Source organism: Triticum aestivum, chromosome 3A (genome assembly GCF_018294505.1).
Source record: "Triticum aestivum cultivar Chinese Spring chromosome 3A, IWGSC CS RefSeq v2.1, whole genome shotgun sequence".
In the NCBI taxonomy this organism is placed as follows: Eukaryota; Viridiplantae; Streptophyta; class Magnoliopsida; order Poales; family Poaceae; genus Triticum; species Triticum aestivum.
The window spans coordinates 687,593,447-687,612,219 of record NC_057800.1 but is presented as its reverse complement, the minus strand read 5'-3'; the positions used below and the strand labels follow the sequence as shown (position 1 = coordinate 687,612,219).

General features: G+C 47.5%; 1 protein-coding gene across 1 annotated transcript; it reads right to left on the bottom strand.

The window, feature by feature from the left end:
* Positions 1-7,445: 7,445 nt before the first annotated feature.
* LOC123059107 (uncharacterized) lies at positions 7,446-8,975 on the bottom strand. Its single transcript, XM_044481745.1, has one exon. The coding sequence runs from the start codon at positions 8,873-8,875 to the stop codon at positions 7,616-7,618; it is 1,260 nt and encodes a 419-aa protein (XP_044337680.1). The 5' UTR covers positions 8,876-8,975; the 3' UTR covers positions 7,446-7,615.
* Between the last annotated feature and the right edge of the window lie 9,798 nt (positions 8,976-18,773).

The window sequence follows — 18,773 nt, the reverse complement described above, 5'->3', positions numbered from 1 at the left end:
AGTGGATAAACTTTTTTGGATTGTACGACACATTTTTTAAAACAACGCTAACTATTTTTTACATTGTATAAACATTTTAAAAAATGTCATCAATAGTTTTTCGAATGCCTGAACATTTTTAAAATGCAACATATGGTTGTTTTAATTACACAAATGTGTTTTATGATGTTTATTTTTTTAATATTGCGTACCATTTTTTTGTAAGACATATTTTTTTTAATTGTCACAAACACAAGAATATAATTTATTTTCTTACATAGAACAAGAAGGAATAGCAACATGAAAAATGTTTATCCCATCTAGACATGTTGTGTTGTTGTGGCCTAGTGGTAATCTTAGTTAACGCTGACCACAAGGTCACATCGTCGAGCCACGATGCTCCCTTTTTTGTGTGACATTTAAAAAAATACTTTTCGGTCCATATTACATGATATACAAATTAGGCGTGGTACTTAAACATGAATCATCATCCCTCTTGTGGTTGTCCACCTTCCCTTACACAATCCACAGTTTCAAAACCCCACCATCTATTTTTCTTTCATTTTATTTTAGGCGTTTATATATAACATAAATAAAAAACGCAAGGGCTTATCTGCATATCTACAATGTGACATTGGCTGACAGTGGGCCCTGGCCACGCTGGCATGCCACATAGGCCATAGATACATCTGCATATGTACGGATGGTTCTTCGCGTGTCTACGAGTGTGGTCGGTGGCCTTCGGGGCTAGCTATGCCACCAAATCTTGTGATGGGTCCTCTTACATGCCACAAAGTGTGGTGGCAACTTCGAACACCTAGCACGGGGCTCCGAAGTGTGACCCCCTTCACGGACGGTGCTACCGCCCACACTTGGAGGGGGAAACATCTGCGTCGGGTTGACGTAGAGGGAATCTTGTGGTGGGTAGGGCCCGGACCTTGTTCTGGAGTCTTCACATGGGCTGACCCCATCACAACGAGGTGGAGAAGTCCATTGGTCAAAGGGCTTCTCTGCATATCTACAATGTGACATTGGCTGACAGTGGGCCCTGGCCACACTGGCATGCCACATAGGCCATAGATACATTTGCATATGTACGGTTTGTTCTTCGCGTGTCTACGAGTGTGGTCGGTGGCCTTCAGGGGCTAGCTATGCCACCAAATCTTGTGATGGGTCCTATTACATGCCACAAAGTGTGGTGGCAACTTCAAACACCTAGCGCGGGGCTCCGAAGTGTGACCCCCTTCACAGACGGCGCTACCGCCGACACTTGGAGGGGGGAAACGTCTGCGTCGGGTTGACGTAGAGGGAATCTTGTGGCGGGTAGGGCCCGGACCTTGTTCTAGAGTCTTCACATGGGCTGACCCCATCACAACGAGGTGGAGAAGTCCATTGGTCAAAGGGCTTCTCTGCATATCTACAATGTGACATTGGCTGACAGTGGACCCTAGCCACGCTGGCATGCCACATAGGCCATAGATACATCTGCATATGTACGGATTGTTCTTCGCGTGTCTACGAGTGTGGTCGATGGCCTTCGGGGGCTAGCTATGCCACCAAATCTTGTGATGGCTCCTCTTACATGCCATGAAGTGTGGTGGCAACTTCAAACACCTAGTGCGGGGCTCCGAAGAGGCAATACGCGGCTCGGGGGTGTGGTGCCATGCATATCTCCAATTTCTTGCATTGAAACCCTATGGGTGCACCAAATGTCTCAAATATTGCAAGCGGGCCTGAAAAATGCCATATCCTGGCACATGTCATGCAATGGCCCCCTCTGAGAGCATGAGAACTTTTGAGGTCAACAGAGCAACGGGCAACACACTTCCTTCACAAACCGGACACGTTCTCTCTCGATAGCCAGATACTACCTCGGAGATGGTGTAGTTTACAAGCGACCTCCAGTCAGTTTTCTGCGAAACATGCTCAAAATTTCACCACACCCTACAAGGACCATATGACGACACTGTGCCAGGTCCTGAGTATTTCCAGCATCGTGTGATTTTTGTTTGATTTTAACGGCTGGATCCGGCATGCCGCCGAGGTACATTCGCCTCCCTGTGGTGGGGCATGCCCCTCCTTGGGTTGCACTAGGCCTACACATACCTCAAATACATCATATATGATTTGACAAACCACCTCTGTACATCATTTCAGGTGGCCGCCGTGCAGATCTGCAATTTCCCGCATTGAAACCCTACGGATGCAGTAAATGTCTCAAATATTGCAGGCGGGCTCGAAATGCCATGTCCTGGCACGTGTCATGCAATGGCCCCCTTTGAGAGCACGAGAAGTTTCGAGGTCAACGGAGCAACGGGCAATGCACTTCCTTCACAAATCGGACACGTTCTCTCTCAATAGCCAGATACTACCTCGGAGATGGTGTAGTTTACAAACGACCTCCGGCCAGGCTTCTGCGAAACGTGCTCAAAATTTCACCACACTCTACAAGGGCCATATGACGACACCGTGCCAGGTCCCGAGTACTTCCTGCATCGTGTGATTTTTATTTGATTTTAATAGCTGGATCCGGCATGCCGCCGAGGTACATTCGCCTCCCTGTGGTGGGGTCTGCCCCTCCTTGGGTTGCACTAGGCCTACACATACCGCAAAGACATCATATATGATTTGACAAAACCACTTCTGGACATCATTTCAGGTGGCCGCCGTGCAGATCTGCAATTTCCCGCATAGTCGTCATACCGAACACACCATTCCCCGATCCATTCCCTCCCCACCTCACCTCACCATCTCCTCCTCGCCGCCCTCCTCTCCCCTCACGAATCGTTGTCGGTCGGTCCAAGATGGTAGAAGAAATTAGAAGAAAAAAAAGAGAAAGAACACAATTGTATGAGATTGGTTCCTATTGGTGGAAACATTTGTGCCACGGATCGATGACGTGGTGCATATCCATCCATCTATCCATCTAGCTGTCCACCCCACATCCATCCATCCATCCATCTAGAGGAAAGGAGAAAAAGAAAAGAAAAAGATAAACGATCCCACCCGACCCCTACCTCACTCTCTCCCCACGAACCGAACCTCTCTGTCTCTCGCGACTCCTTTCCCCCCACGAATCTCTCTCTCCCTCGCCGCCGCCACCACCCACGCCGGCCAGTTTCGGTGAGCTCCAGCGGCGCGCAGCACGCCCCCGAGCCCCCCTAGGTATGCTCCCCTTCCCCACATCCAGAATCGGCGCTCATGCCCTCCACTGTCCCCGTGGCTAGCTAGGGTTTCGACCGCCACCCCTATCATCGCCGGGATCAGGCACATCCGGTGATGGCGAGGCCAGAGCTCGACGGATCCGTTACCAGCGTGGCGCAGGTACGTCCTTCCCCTCTTTCCTCGCCCGAATCCACCCCACCTCACCTTCTCCTTTCCTTCCCTTGCTGCAGGTCACCTTGGAGCGGTCTGGACGGCGACAACGGCAGGAGGGTGCCGTCCTTCCTGCTCGAGGAGGCAGAGGACGAGGGGCGCACCTAGTTGGCGGCCCTGTCCTGCTCGAGGAGGCGGGGCCTGCCGAGCTCAAGCACGGCCACAACGACCCAGCTCGGCAGGTAGCACCTCCATCTCCTCCGCCTCCTTCCTCTGCTCACTATTGCTGCTGCAAATCCTCCACCTCCATCTCCTCGGGGAGGAGGTTCAGATTTGTTTGGCATCTTCAACTCGAAACCACACGCACATGCTCTGTTTGGCATGTTGAATGCAAGCACGAAGGTGCCCTCATCAATCTAAACTATAAACCTATAACTCTAGCAGCAAATTTATGGAGTTTTAATTTGAGGAGACTACATGAGGAAAAAAACTCATCTTTTTTGCTGTATGTAATCTGGCAGTTCGTGGTCGAACCACTTTGATTTCCATTCTATCTCGTCTTCCCTCATAAGGACAACTAGTAGCTCCGCCGTTTGTTGGTGTACTCATCCTGATCCAACTGTCTAGCTTTCTTATTGGGAAGAAAAAAATGCAGAACGAAATCGCTATCTTTCTTGTTTAAAATGTCCAGAAAGCTTTTGTCCAAGGGGTCTAGCTACTGTAATTTTTATTTATATATATTGATTGATTGTGGCCTGTTTGTTTGGTTGGTTGACTCATTCATCCTCATGTACAGTACATTAGTTTTGGCAAAAAAAGAAAATGGGGAAAGCAGTATCAGCACGCGAGGAGCAAAGTTCTTTGCTGTCTTGGCTTTACTGGTAAGCTACATGTTAAATTAGATGTGATTTACTAGACTAGATTGTATTACCTCTGACCCATAATATAAGAGCGTTTTTAAAACCACACTAGTGCCAAAAATGCTCTTATATTATTATTATGGACGGAGGCAGTACATTAATAAACGAGACCAACAAGTATGGATATATAGAAGCATCAGCCATTACTAGACAGATAGTACATTACATCTCATTAACTCATTTGCTATTCAACTGAACGCACTATTCGAGGAGGAGGTAGACGAATATGTGATGCAAATCCTCTTGTATGAAGGAATCCTAGAGGGATTTGTATGAACAAGTCATTTATTTATTTATTTGTATAGTTTGACATGGATGAGTATAGGTACACATGTGCTCCACAGTTTTAGTTCGTCTTCTTGTGTTGCTGCACTTCGTTTAGAGATACAGCAACATTAGTTAGGTCCATGGATGGATGGATCAACACATACAGCTAGCAGTGCTAGCAACAACAACAAAATAACCTTGTGATTGATTCTGTTGACGCTAGCATGCTCTGTTAGTTTTAGAGCCCAACCATGGACCGTACATACTAAGCTAGCTCAAGCACACACACAGGCAACTTGATTGCTTTCTGTAGATACTAGCAGCACGTGTGTCTCCTATACTAGCTTGCTTAATTTCTGTACTAGATCAACAACACTAGCTCTTACTTGTTTGTTAGATTCGGAGTAGCAGGCATCCTTCGTTGACGATGACGACAACCAGGGCATCCACCGGCACGATGACGCCCCACACATGGTCCAACTCGGCTACAGCCTCCTCTACCGCGTGACGGCGACCGTGGTTGTGTGCGCCATTGACTACAACCTCCTCCCATGTGAATCCATCTCCTACCTCTAGCTCCCTCTCTTGTGCTGCTATATTAGTACCTTGCTCTGTTTCATGCGCATGGGTGATTTTGTTTGTGCTTGTCGTGCCTGTGTCATGGAAAAGATCATTCCTATTTACAAGTAATGATGATTCGGAGTAGCACACTTGTTAAATTCTGCTCTTGTATTAGACCCCATTTGTGGTTACTGTGATGTGCATTGATTCAGCCTCCTAGTACTGCAGATCATGCACGCTAATAATTTATAATGGCCTTGTTAGTTACCGCAGCTAGGCTGTGTTAATTGTTGGTGTTTAATCTAGCTAGCATGTTTGTACCATCAGGATTGCATCAAATTGCAGCTAGCTAGCCTGTTTAAAATCTGATTTTTTTGCTTGGTATGCTACTCGTCTGAATCTACTTACACGCTTGACTGAATTTAACTTGGTGCTATTGCTGTCAGATCCTAGTACTCAATCACCTGGACATTGCTGCATTGTTTGCCAATTAGTTTGCTTGCTTCCTTGTTGCCACAAAAAAAACTGAATCTTTTGTGTGTGTAATTCAGTTTTATCGTTATGTATGCAATCTGATCTAGACTTTCGATTTTGACTTACAGTTGCGTCTAGATTAGAACTATGTATGTACTTTCAGAGAACATGCCTTTCTCTTTTAGGGAGTTCAACATTTTAGCATTGGTCAACTCCTCTTCTTTGCTTACAACCAGCATCACAGGAACCATATGTGTACACTCACATGTTCCTTAGTTAGCACTTGGTCTATTTGTTAAGGAGTTCAAGATGCTCCAAAATACCTTTTTGCTTTGTTTTGTTGATTTTCATATTACCTCATGATCAAGTCCTACATACTCCTACTCTGTATCTACTAAATCATCACAAGGGCTATTTGTGTCCAGTTTAAATACCTACTCTGCACCTAGTGGAAAAACTATGTTATGATTGTATACCCTGTACCCTTTGCTGTGGGCTATGTTGTTATATTCCTGCATGTCCATTCCAGACATTGTTGTATTGCTCATACCCTTGTATATGAGCTCTATCTAACACTAGTACTATAATGAGCGGACAAACAACGTTTTTTCTTGTGTAACTTGTATATTCATGAGGATTATTATTGGGACATAACATGACCAACCCTGGCCTTTTTGGCTAATGTATCAACTATGAAATTACTAGCCTTTTTGGCTGGTATAATTTTTTTTTGCTTCTGGGCAGCAAGTATGCCGACGGCATTGCCCTCGGCATAGCTTGACTATGCCGACGGCTTTGCTGTCCGCATAGACATGCAACCAGAGCTCGCATGCTATGACACGTGGCAGCATCTATGCCGACGGCCAGGCCGTCGGCATAGATGCTGACAGGAGCGCCCAGCGGCTGCCGCGTGGCAGATTTATGCCGACGGCCTGACCGTCGGCATAGATTTTCATCTATGCTGACGGCTTGGCCGTCGGCATACCTCTGCCACGCGGTGGTCCATGATTCGTCAGCGCTTTTGACGGCGCCGTTTGTTGCTGTCAGGTGAAAATTTCTGCCGACGGCTAAACTATGCCGACAGCCGTACGAAAGCCGTCGGCATAGGTCCCTATGCCGACGGCTAAACTATGCCGACGGTCTGGCAGACTACGCTGACGTGATCTATGCCGACGGGGGTATGCTGACGGCCGCCGTCAGCATAGATCTAAGCCGACGGCAGTCGGCCTATGCCGACGGCCACGGGCCGTCGGCATAGGTTGCGAATCCGGTAGTGTCTGGGCCGCGCGCCGGCGTGGTGAACGGTGACATTGTGCATTGGTTGTACTGAGACAATACAAACTTCTACACGCTCAACATATATAACTGCTGACACGACAAATGTTACCTTAGCCAAGATCCCAATTAAAATCAAACATGGCTTGCCACCCCCGTTCCCATGCATCCTTGAGAAAGAAAAGCTTTCATTTTTTCATATCAGAGAAAAATATATCCTTGAACTTTGGACCAAGCAAGAACAAGACAATGATCATAGCTATGAGGGTATGGAAGGATGGGTGCGGTCCGAGCTGATGCCCCGGCAAGTCGAGGGAATTGAAATCTTGTCCTTTGCAGAGAGCACATGTGTAGTACTCGTGGGGCAAAAGAAGTGTGGTACGTAGAATATTCACTCTTGACCTCATCAGCAAGAAAATGGAGCAAGTGATAGAGGAAGAGAACATCAGCTTCATGTTTTATTGTTACCAAAAGTGTGGAGACAAGGAGCATGTGCTCCACCCACCAAGATATGCAATGCTTCATCTGCCCCTACTTTTTCACGTGATCTCCAAGCTTGAATATGTTTTATCCTTTTGACCGATTGTCCAGTTTATAATATATTTGCATATTTTATCTTTGCTTCACCATGATTGAGAATTCAAATTTTAAAAGTTGTCAAAATAGGTTATAGAGTTGTCTTATTTCGAAGTCCTAATTCTCAAGAACAGAAATATGCAAATGAAGTATAGATTGGACAATTAGTTCAAAAATAGAATCATGTTTTTCTAAAGAAGCCAGAAGCATTATTGTAAGCTTCAAAGTTTGCCGCACTTGTCGCCAGATTAAACATCTGACTTTCCACCAAGGCGACACATGAAGAAGGCAGGCCAGTCGATCTCTACGGGGAACGCCGTCTTGCAGCCGTCGAGGCCACGGCAAAACTGCTTGTCCGTCGTCTCCTCCATGGCGCCACTTTCCAGATCCGCGATGTACATGCACCGGTGAAGGTCCTTGATGAGCAGCGTGCCGCTCCTCTCCCCCAAGCACATGCACACCGGCGTGTCGATTTGCTTCTGCCCGGGTGGTCGCAGCTCCACCACCCTAGCGCGGCACCACTCTCGGCCGCAATGCTCGCCGCCGTCCCCCCTCGTCCAGGTCTCTACTCGGAGGGGCTCCCTGAACAGGCAGATCGACGAAAGCGCCGTCTCATCGGCCGCGACGCGCAGGCGTGGCGTGTCGTAGAGGTGGTATTCCATGTCGCGCGGCCTCGGGGCCGGGAGCTTCTGTAGGGTCACGCGGCCGGTCATGGCGTCCACGTCGATGGCGTGGAAGTCGACCAGGTCCCAGATGAGCCAGTGCACCGTCCCGTGGCCCACCACGGCGCCGCGCTGCTTCAACGGCCCGAAGATGCCGTGCTCTATCGGGTTGAAGAGCTTGCTGGGCGCGCTCCAGCTCGGCTCGCCGCCGGACGAGAACGTGCGGAGGTCGTACTGCTGGCTGCCCTCGTTGTTGTAGCCGACGATGAACACCTTGAAGGACGTCGGCCCCTGGTTCACGACGGCGTACGCGCTCGCGTCCACGTAGTCGAAGAACCAGCCCCGCTCGAGCGGCGGGAGCACGTCGCACGCGCCGGAGTGCAGGTTGCACACAGCCAGGTGGTCCACGTCGGCGCTTGACTCGCCGCCGGCTGGGACGAAGCGCACGAGGAGGAGGCCGCGATGCGAGGCGAGCGGCACCGCGCGGTCGAAGATGCCGGCAGCGCCGGGCACGAAGGAGCCCAGGAAGGGGCGTTCGGACGCGAGGACCGACCCCGGCGCGCGGACGAAGCCCGGCAAATCAGGGACGTCCCCGTGATCCTCTCCGCCGGGGCGGCGGCACCACTCCTGGCCGAAGAAGCCGAGGAGCGAGGACGGGTGGCGCGCGCCGTCCGGCCAGCGGCGACGGAGGAAGGATGGGTCGGCCACCAGCGTCCTCCAGCGCCTGCACGCCGCGGCGCAGCGGAACAGGCCCGCGGCGTCCGGCACGCGCGCGAGGATCTCCAGCGCGACGTCCTCCGGGAGCGCGGCCGGCGGCGACGCCATGGCCTTCTGATCTCTCACCATCGATCGATCCCCGCACGTACGTACCTAGTAAGTGGGCGTCGCGAAAGATCGAGATGCGGGATTAGCTGCTACTATCTTGGATGATTCGTTGCTGGTCGATCAGAGGGCGCCGCATTATATAGTGAACACGATTACGTCTGCGTAATCGCCGGTCCGGGTCCGACTGCCCCGGCATGTCACGGTTCATAAAGTGTGCTACTTTTGTAATTTAATCTCGGCTTAGTACTATTCCGACTCGTCTCAAGTTAATCCTGGGATTATTACTGCACGCAAGTCATTAGCACGGAGAGACAATTTGTCCACTTAAGTAAATACTATAAGCTCGGTAATTCATAGTACTAGCTGATCCGTGGGTCATATGTTCCCGATGAATAGTAAATTCAAATGAAATAGCAAAAATATCGAAAGGATCTGAAATATTTGTACATCAAAGACGCTCAACTCTTGTACACTACATGCTTGCAAAAATTCGTGCTTAGATGAGATCAGAGGAGCTCGGTACAAAAAAAAAAACTGAGCTTCAAATTATCAGGTGGTGTGAAATAATTTCTAGATCCGATTTTGTTTTTCTTTCTACCAAGGTCATTTCGTCACAAAAATTTGCAAGCACCTACAGGAGTCTAACATATGACGAAAACGAGTTTTCCCCACTTTGGATTATAACGCAACGGCCAACAAGAAGGTTCGTACGACATATGGGGAGTTCAAGTTGCGAGAAAATAAGACAAACAAACAAAGTCTTGCTAGGGGCTCAGCATAACACAACCCTGAATAAAAACAAAGCAACAAATCCGGCTCGGGCGGAGGCGGAGGAAGCGGTGGTGCAAGACGCGCAACGATGGAGCGAAGGTCCACGGTGATCTGGTTGATATCGTCTCGAGCATGCCGCTTGCTAAGTGGCTTCCATAGTTGCAAAAATCCGCACATTTGGCAAATAGCATCAGTAGCCAGACGAGTGATCACATGTTCAATCACAAGTTTATTATGAATATTCCATACACTCCAGGTAATCACCCCAACTACCACCATGAGGCTGGCCGTATGGAATTGTGGTGGGTTTGAACCTCCAGAAACATGTCTGGAAGGTTACAATGTCACCACCTGCCACCCACCACCTCGAAGGCAGCTCCAAAAACACCGAACTGAGGGACATGTAAAGAAAATGTGGTTGGAGTCCTCGTCGACCTCACACAATGGGCATCAACCATAGCTGGATCATTACATTTTAGAACTTGAACTCCCGAGCGTTAACGGCCACGGATTAACTGCCATAGGAAGATATGAATCTTCAAGGACAACTTAATCTCCCAAAGAAGGTTCAATTCTTCTAGCTCTGAAGGCAAAAAAATTAGATGTTTTGAATTATTTTACTATTTTTAATTTAATGTTCACAAGGAGCAACTGCATTTGGGCACCTAAACGTCGTCCTCGTATAAGCTTTACTTTTCTCTATGGTCACCGAATGAGGATTAAGGGCTTTACTTTTCTCTATGGTCACCGAACAAGGATTTAGGACACCCAAGTGCGGGGGCTCGCAAGTCCCTGGTGCCGCCTTTTTATTTTGGCTTCTGATTTTCAAAGTTTATATCTTTGAAACAAAAAATCCAAATTAAGTTCTACTTTTTTACTCGTGTTTCTCGTTGCCAGTGCTTTCTAATAAGATCCATTTTAACTACAATTTGACCAATTTTAGAAAAAAAACATGTTAAGTTTTAATGTTGAAACTTAGTACGAGCGGGCGGTAAAAATCAATTATTTTGTGTCCCCTTCCGACCGAAAAAATTGCTTAAAATTATATCTCTGAAACTTGGCTGTTTTTAGATGCAAAACCCGTAAGTTTTATCATTGAAACTTAAAATTTACCATGCCCTCGTGCGGTATCCAATTACTTCACGAATCGTGAGGCAAATCGAGCAGGCGACACTCGCGTGCACCTGCAAATTCCCGCATGGTCACCCTATGTTTTATGAAGATGAAAAAGTATAGCCGGGGCGGAGGATTATGGTTAAATTACTTGTGATGTAAGCAAAGACATTGGGCTCCTATACGTAGCTGCCTCCTCCCCTAAGGAAAACATAGGGCTCCTTTGCCTCCTGCCGGCGCCGTCGCCGGTCCACCTCGTCTTCGGTGGCCTTGGGGTCATGGCGGCGTGGTGGATCATGGCCCTTGCCGACGGGAGGGCTCTATTTTTAGACGTTCCTCCGAATTTTGCTAGGTTTTGTGTCCTACTCAGGAAGATGAGACGTTGACGGCTTCCGGAAGATGGAATAAGGTTCTCCCCGCCTAGCCTCCATCCCAGTGGTGTGTCTAGCATCGCCGGTGAGCGTGTGGAGGTGTGTCTTCGGCTGATATGTCCTTTGATGGATTTTCTGGAATCTGGTCATAGTTCGTCCATGTTCACGTGTCTTCAGGTTGGGTCCTTTCGATACACGCTGCTCTTCATCAGCAGCGTTTGTTATTCTGCTGCGTTGGTCATATAGGGTTTAGGTCATTTTTCATGCTTTTTTAAGTTTTGTTAGAGTTTGTGCCTGGCAGCTCTCTGAAGATGGAATAAGGTTGTCCCAGCCTAGCCACCATTCCGGTGGTGTTTCTAGCATTGTCGGAGGGCGTGTGGAGGCTTGTTTCTGGCGGATCTAGTGGGATTCGGTTGGCGTTTATCTTTGATGGATCCACGTGGATCATGTCTTTGTTCGTCTGTGTTCGTGTGTCTACAGATTGGATCATTCCGATCTACCCTTCTCTTCGTCGGTGGCGGTTGTGCGCTGGTCCTATGGAACCTTAGCACGACAACTTCTCGACTGTCTATTACGACAAGGTTTGCCCAGCTTCGATTAGGGAGGGGCGAAGACGGCAGCGCGCTTTCATCTCACTTCAGTGTTTGTAGTCGTCACTTAATGGTCTACAGATCTGGATGTGTTTTTTTTACTTGTGGTGTTCTTTGTACTACTTCAACAGTTGAGTTTTCTCAAACAAGAAGATTTTTTGAAAAAAGTATAAAAAAAAATACACGAGAGGCCGCGCTGAACATCATGGGGAGGTTGGTGGGGATGTGACACGTACGTGCTTAATTCTGCAGTAAGCTACTTTCAGGTGGGTTTAACATGTTTTACCATGCATACGTGTACAATCTTTCTTTAACTGTGTTTTGTCCTTTCTACTTACGCCTTATGGTAAAATTACTTGTGATGTTTTTTTACTGCCTTGACAGATGAATAGACCGAAACTTTTTCTTAAAATATAAAAAGTTCACAAAAGGTCACGGTGAAAAATCATGGGGAGAGGTTGGTGGGGATGTGGACACGTAGTACATGCTTAATTTCCCCGTAAGCTACTTTCAGGTGGGTTTAACATTTTTTTACCATGCTACTTAGCGCTGCAATTACCGTGTGATTAATCATGCATGATGCAAGAATCCACTGCCGCTTTTCGGCCACCTCCCGTCGCGCTCATCCTTTCTGGTCCGCGAACCAACACGTTGGCTTTGTACCAATTTCCCCCTCCTTTTCCGCGAGTGGGTGGACGAATATATGTGTACGTGGAGCGGCTCAGCGGTCAGGGTCGACTCGACAAGGTATCTGTGCTGCCTGCCTCATGACTATGCGGTGCGCAGACAGGGTCAGGCGATAGCGTTAGGCCAGCAATAACCTGTCCGATCGCGATGAGTCGACGATCCGCACCATCTTGGAGAGATCAGTTTGATGCTAGCTTGCTAGCAAATACTCGTGCTTTTGTACAGGGAAAAACATGTAGTACATGAATAATGGACGTGTAAGTCCTTGTCCCAGCTTGATCTTTTTTACGTCTCAGATGCGCCGTCACGCTCATCCGAGTCATGGGTGTCAAGTGGGCATCATGCTCCGCCTACTACTGTCTTTGGACCTCCCGCGACCGCACTTGGTCATGATATATGCAGGGAGCATAGGGTAATTGTCATATTTTATTTGAGCTACCGGAAAGCATAGGAGCATTCTAGGTGTAAAAAATAGGATCATATGGTTAAAACTTAATCCGTTTTCTTTCAAGCATGACAGACCTTGATCTCGGCCGCCAGTCCGCGACACATCCCGGCGGTGACCATGCCGCAGCGGCTGTGAGGGCAGCGCGGCGGCGATCTGCGGTGAAGACTTCCCATTCCTTGATTCGCGGCGGAGTTGAATATTCTTAGTTATTTTGCTCTTGCATTGGCCGCGTGACCCCCAGACTGTCTTCATGGGGTGTTCGCAGCGGCACTCTCTGGTGATCCGATGTCCCTAGCTCAGTGCGAGGGTCTGGATGCATTCCGCCCTTGTTCGTGGTACTCCATGTGACTGGTCTACATTGGGTATATATGTCCGATATGGACTATTTAACGAAAAAAACTACTACTTTTCGACCGACCTCTACAGAAAACTACCATTCTACTCTCTCCATAAACTAATATAAAAGCATTTAGATAACTAAAATAGTGATCTAAACACTCTTATATTAGTTTACAGAGGGAGTACTAAATTTGACCAACAACTACCACTTTCTCACTATTTTTTTGCAAAGAACTATGACTATCATATCGATTTGGCAAAATTGAACCTGATGGGATGGCCCACTTGTCAGGGTTGATGTGGCATCGTAAGTCAATGCCATATGTTTGACCAGCAAGTTAGGCGTTATGACATGTGGGACTCATATGTCATTGTCAAAAAAAATCCCCAAATCTCCTCCTTCCTCTTGCCCGCCCACCTCAACACCCTACGTTGATGCTAGACGCATCATTGGGATGGGGACCAAACGTGACATTATTTCTAGTGACCGACATTGCCGTCGCCACACAACCCGAACCAAGAACATGAATCTAACAAGAACGACATAGGGGTCTCTCCAGCCAGTGTGGGGCCGAGGTCCTCCGCACATCCACTACTCAAAGGCCACCAAACGCGGGTAAGACCGGCGGGAGGTGAAGGAAACCTAATTGCCTAGGAGTCTTTTCTTGGGGAGGAGGAAAGAATCGAGTGCTACTAGTAGTTAAAACCCCAATTGAGCAACATAATCAGGTATTGTAACACTTATTAAGAACGTATTATGAGTTTATTTTCGCGAAAATATGGTGCATATTTTTTTGAACTTTTAAACTATCAAAAGGGAGTTATACATGAAAAAATGAAGTAGAATTCTGACTAAAAAAAGAAAACACTCATATATTTCAAAGAGTTACTGAAAGGTCTTGTGGTTTTCACCCTTTCTTCTTAGAAAAATGTGCAATACGGACAAATAAAAAACTTCATAAGGTTTTTAGGTAAAACAAATTTCCTATTTTTCATAATATTGCATACTTTCATTTTATATGATATTTCTAAGATATTATCTATTTTTATACACATTCCTCATTATATAATACTCAGACATGTTCTCTAACTTGTTTTATTGTTTTCCACTAAAAAACCGATGATTGTGCTCTAACTGAAGTGTGTAAAACAACCACCCTTCTGTTGCACAGTCTGTCCGGTGCCCAGAGTTAGTAGTATAAATATATGTTAGTGGCGTTTAGAAACCAAAACTTAACTCACATTATATAGAATGATAAAAAATGCTGACAAAATAAGCAAGCAGTTTTACACCAGGATTTATCTTCCGGTCAATCCAACATAATGAGCAATGATTCATCCATCAGTATACGATTAAAGCATGCGTTCATTTGTCCCATCTCATTGCGCCTCATAGCTTCCAGCTGAAAGGTGAAATAGGTACGGTGGCCAATCTATCTCGTATAGTACATGATTGTCGTCTCCCCACTTTTCATAACAATAGAACATGGTCCTATTTTCGTCTTCCTTTATGACTTGCTGCATTTTGTTGCTGACGAGGTCAAGAGTGAATAATCTACCACGCTCCTTCTGCCCCATGAGTACTACGCATGTGCTCTCTGCAAAGGACAAGATTTCAATTCCCTCGACTTGCTGGGGCATCAACTCGGACCACACCCATCCTTCCATATCCTCACAACTATGATAATTGTCTTGTTCTTGCTTGGTCCAAAGTTCGAGGATACGTTTGTCTCCGATATGAACAAATGAGAGCTTTCCTTTCTCAAGGATGCATGGGAACGGTGGTGGCAAGCCACGTTTGACTTGAATTGGGATCTTGGCTAGTGAAACCTGTGTCCCGTTAGCCGTTATGTTGAGCGTGTAGAAGTTTGTTTTGTCTCCGTACAACCAATGCACAATGTCACCGTTCATCACACCGGCGCATGGCCCAGACCTGGTGAGGCCGAAAGTTTGAGAGCATTTGATAGGTGGACTCCAACTGTGACGTACTCCAGTTTGTCATAGTAGCATTGAGTGGTGAAGAGCACTTGGAACACCAGCTGCGGGTGGTGGTCCAAATCACCGGCGGCGTGGTGGTCTGATGCTGTGACAAGGGCATAGCCGGTGATGAGGAGCATCCCATGTTCATCCTTATGTACACTCCGACTACTCTCTAAGCCTCAAGGATATATAAGATGAGACATCGAATATACACCATTGGACACAAGGTGAACTCGCTCCTCTTCGAACCATCACTTTCCATATGTGAGACATGACTACTACCTTAAATATATGTGTTGTGCATGACCAGGAACAAAGAGGAGGACCATGGACAAGATGGCAAGAACACCAAATACAAGGAGCTGCCAAAGAAGCTCCAACGAGCGGACGTCCGGCCTCCACCAGACGACCGGCGCCTGAAGCATAGCCAACGCCAGCTACAACACCTCCCAGTGAGCGCACGTCTGGACGACCGGTAATATTAACGGAAGTCCGAAGACACTGCACGCCCGGTGCCTCTTCACAGAACGTCTTCGGCGGACGTCCGGCGACTAGCGGACGACCGGTCCCTCCTGAGCCATCGGACAACCGGTACCTGCCTGTGCGCAGCCGGGCCTTTGGCCTTGTATCCCTCTCCCACTTACCCCTTCGTGGCTCTAGACTATATATACTCCTCCACCTCCACCATTTAAGGGTTAGCGTTGTGATATCTCATATTAGAGATAGAGCCTCGCTCATCCACATCAGATCTACTCCACGAGAGAGACCGCGTCCCCTCTACGGAGAAGATCCCCTTGGATTTAAGACCCCATTTTGGGTGGCGCCCATCAAGACCTCCTTTGGAGAAGAATCGGTTACCGTGTATCGTCCCTTGTTGATCGTGGATCTTGTATCTCCTTTTGTGTTTATGGATCTAGCACATGTGTGATCGTTCTTGTTGGTTTGAGTGATTCTCTCGGGTTTCCCCTCGTATTTCCCCTCGTGTTTCCCCTCGTGTTCTTCGTGTTCTTCGCGGGATCCGCTCCTTTCGTGAAAGATTGGCCATCTAGGGTTCCACTCTACATCATCTTGGTATCTAGAGCCACGTTGATCACGATTTCGGAGCCTCCCTGTTGTGTTTTCTAGCCTAATTTTGTTGTGTTCTTCCCTAAATTCGAAAATGCCCACCAAAAATAGCCCCATTTTTTTGTGATTTGTTGGTTTGATGAAATTTTGTTGATTTTGATCCATGGATTTGCTTGGTTTCGAGTGGATCTAGCATTTCCCCAATTTTCCTCATCTTTCATCCACGAAATCTCATCAATTTTGCCCCCGAATCATCAATTTCTGCCCAAAATCGCGTCTCAGAACTCGCATCTCAGTTGACCCCGATACACCGGACGACCGTCACTTTACCGGACATCCGGAGCCCCAGGAATCACCGGACGTCCGACCTTACCGGACGACCGGAACCCCTAACCCGAGCTGTAATTAGCGGATTTCTGACCCAAATGGACGTTCGGCGACCGGACATCCCTCCATTTCCGGACGTCCGCTACCTGTAAAAACTGACTTCGCTGAAATTTTGTTTCGGCCATAACTAATTCATCCGAACCCCGATTTTGACGTTCTTTAGCTCGTTTTGAAGCTCTTGACATCCCCCTTACCACAAAAATACCACCAACATCTTTTGACTCCATCAAATTTTGTGAACTTTGGCATCTTTGCCTAGGGCTTCCACCACATCATGCGCTACACCACCACCGACTTCCGCAACCTAACCCATCTTGATCCCTATAGTATTAGTGGTTGTTTGAGTTGTGATTTGAGTCTCCTAAGGTGTTTCGACTACTTAGGGACGGTTGCTTCTTCATCAACCACCACCACCACTTCCGCATAGGTTTGCCCACCATACACTTCCACCACCCAACATAACCAAATTTTGTTTGACCTTGTTTGAGTTGTGTGTTGTGTCTCCTAAGGTGTTTCGGCTACTTACGGACAGTGACCTCAACTTCGACATCGTGTATAGTACACCACCTTACCCTCCATTTTCGCATTGCCTACTCGCATAACCCATCATTGCATTTCCGCAATCCCATTGAGCTTCTGCAACACCACCACCGCATTCCCGCTACCACCATTTGACATTTGAGATTTTGAGTTTGCGGTTTTTTCGTTTCCTAAGGTGTTTTGGATACTTAGGGACGAGTCTCCATCATCTTGGTATCTACATCAAGAACACCGCCACTCATCATCGCCAAGGACGGTAACCTCCATATCATCTTGGTATCATGGTATCCCTCCATTGTATATTCCCTTGCCATTGCATTGATAACCCCTAGCCTATTTTGCGTTACTTGCCTATCGAGACTAGCCATTTGAGTATTGCCGGCAACGCTACTTGTGCACATTAGTGATCTACACCTTCCATTGCATACATACCATATCATATTGGTATCATATCATCCCTTGTGCCAAAAGTTTGTTCCCGCATATATACAATTGCTATCTTGGTTTGTGCATTGTGCAAAAGTGGCCATACAAAAAAATGTAGGGGAACACGGTAATTTCAAAAAAATTCCTACGCACACGCAAGATCATGGTGATGCATAGCAACGAGAGGGGAGAGTATCGTTTACGTACCCTCGTAGACTATAAGCGGAAGCGTTATGACAACGCGGTTGATGTAGTCGCATGTCTTCATGATCGACCGATCTAGTACCAAAGATACGACACCTCTGCGATATGCACACGTTCGGCTCGGTGGCGTCCCGCGAACTCACGATCCAGTAGAGCTTCGAGGGAGAGCTTCGTCAGCACGACGGCGTGATGACGGTGATGATGTTGCTACCGAAACAGGGCTTTGCCTAAGCACCGCTACGATATTACCGAGGTGGATTATGGTGGAGGGGGCACTGCACATGGCTAAAGATCAATGATCAACTTGTGTGTCCATGGGGTGCCCCCTCCCCCGTATATAAAGGAGTGGAGGAGGGGGAGGGGGCCGGCCTCTCTAGGTGCGCCCCAAGGGAGTCCTACACCCACCGGGAGTAGGATTCCCCCTTTCCCTTTGTTGGTTATAGGAGAGAAGGAAGGAGGAGAAAGAAGGAAGGAAAGGGGGGGGCTTCCCAATTCGGATTGGGCTTGGGGGGGCCTCCTTTGCTTATGTTCCCTCTCTTCCACTAAGGCCCAATAAGGCCCATATACCTCCTGGGGGGTTCCGATAAACTCCCGGTGCTCCGGTAATACTCCCGATTTCACTCGGAACCATTCCATTGTCCAAACATAGGCTTCTAATATATCGATCTTTACATCTCAACCATTTCGAGACTCCTCGTCATGTCCATGATCAAATCCGGGACTCCGAACTACCTTCGGTACATCAAAACACATAAACTCGTAATACCGATCATCACCGAACGTTAAGCGTGTGGACCCTACGGGTTCGAGAACTATGTAGACATGACCGAGACATGTATCCGGTCAATTACCAATAGCGGAACCTGGATGCTCATATTGGTTCCTACATATTATACGAAGATCTTTATCGGTCAAACCACATAACGATATACGTTGTTCCCTTTGTCATGTTACTTGTCCGAAATTCGATCGTCGGTATCTCAATACCTAGTTCAATC

Excerpts from the sequence above, each read along its gene's own strand:
- LOC123059107 (XM_044481745.1), bottom strand. The coding sequence starts at position 8,875 with ATGGTGAGAGATCAGAAGGCCATGGCGTCGCCGCCGGCCGCGCTCCCG.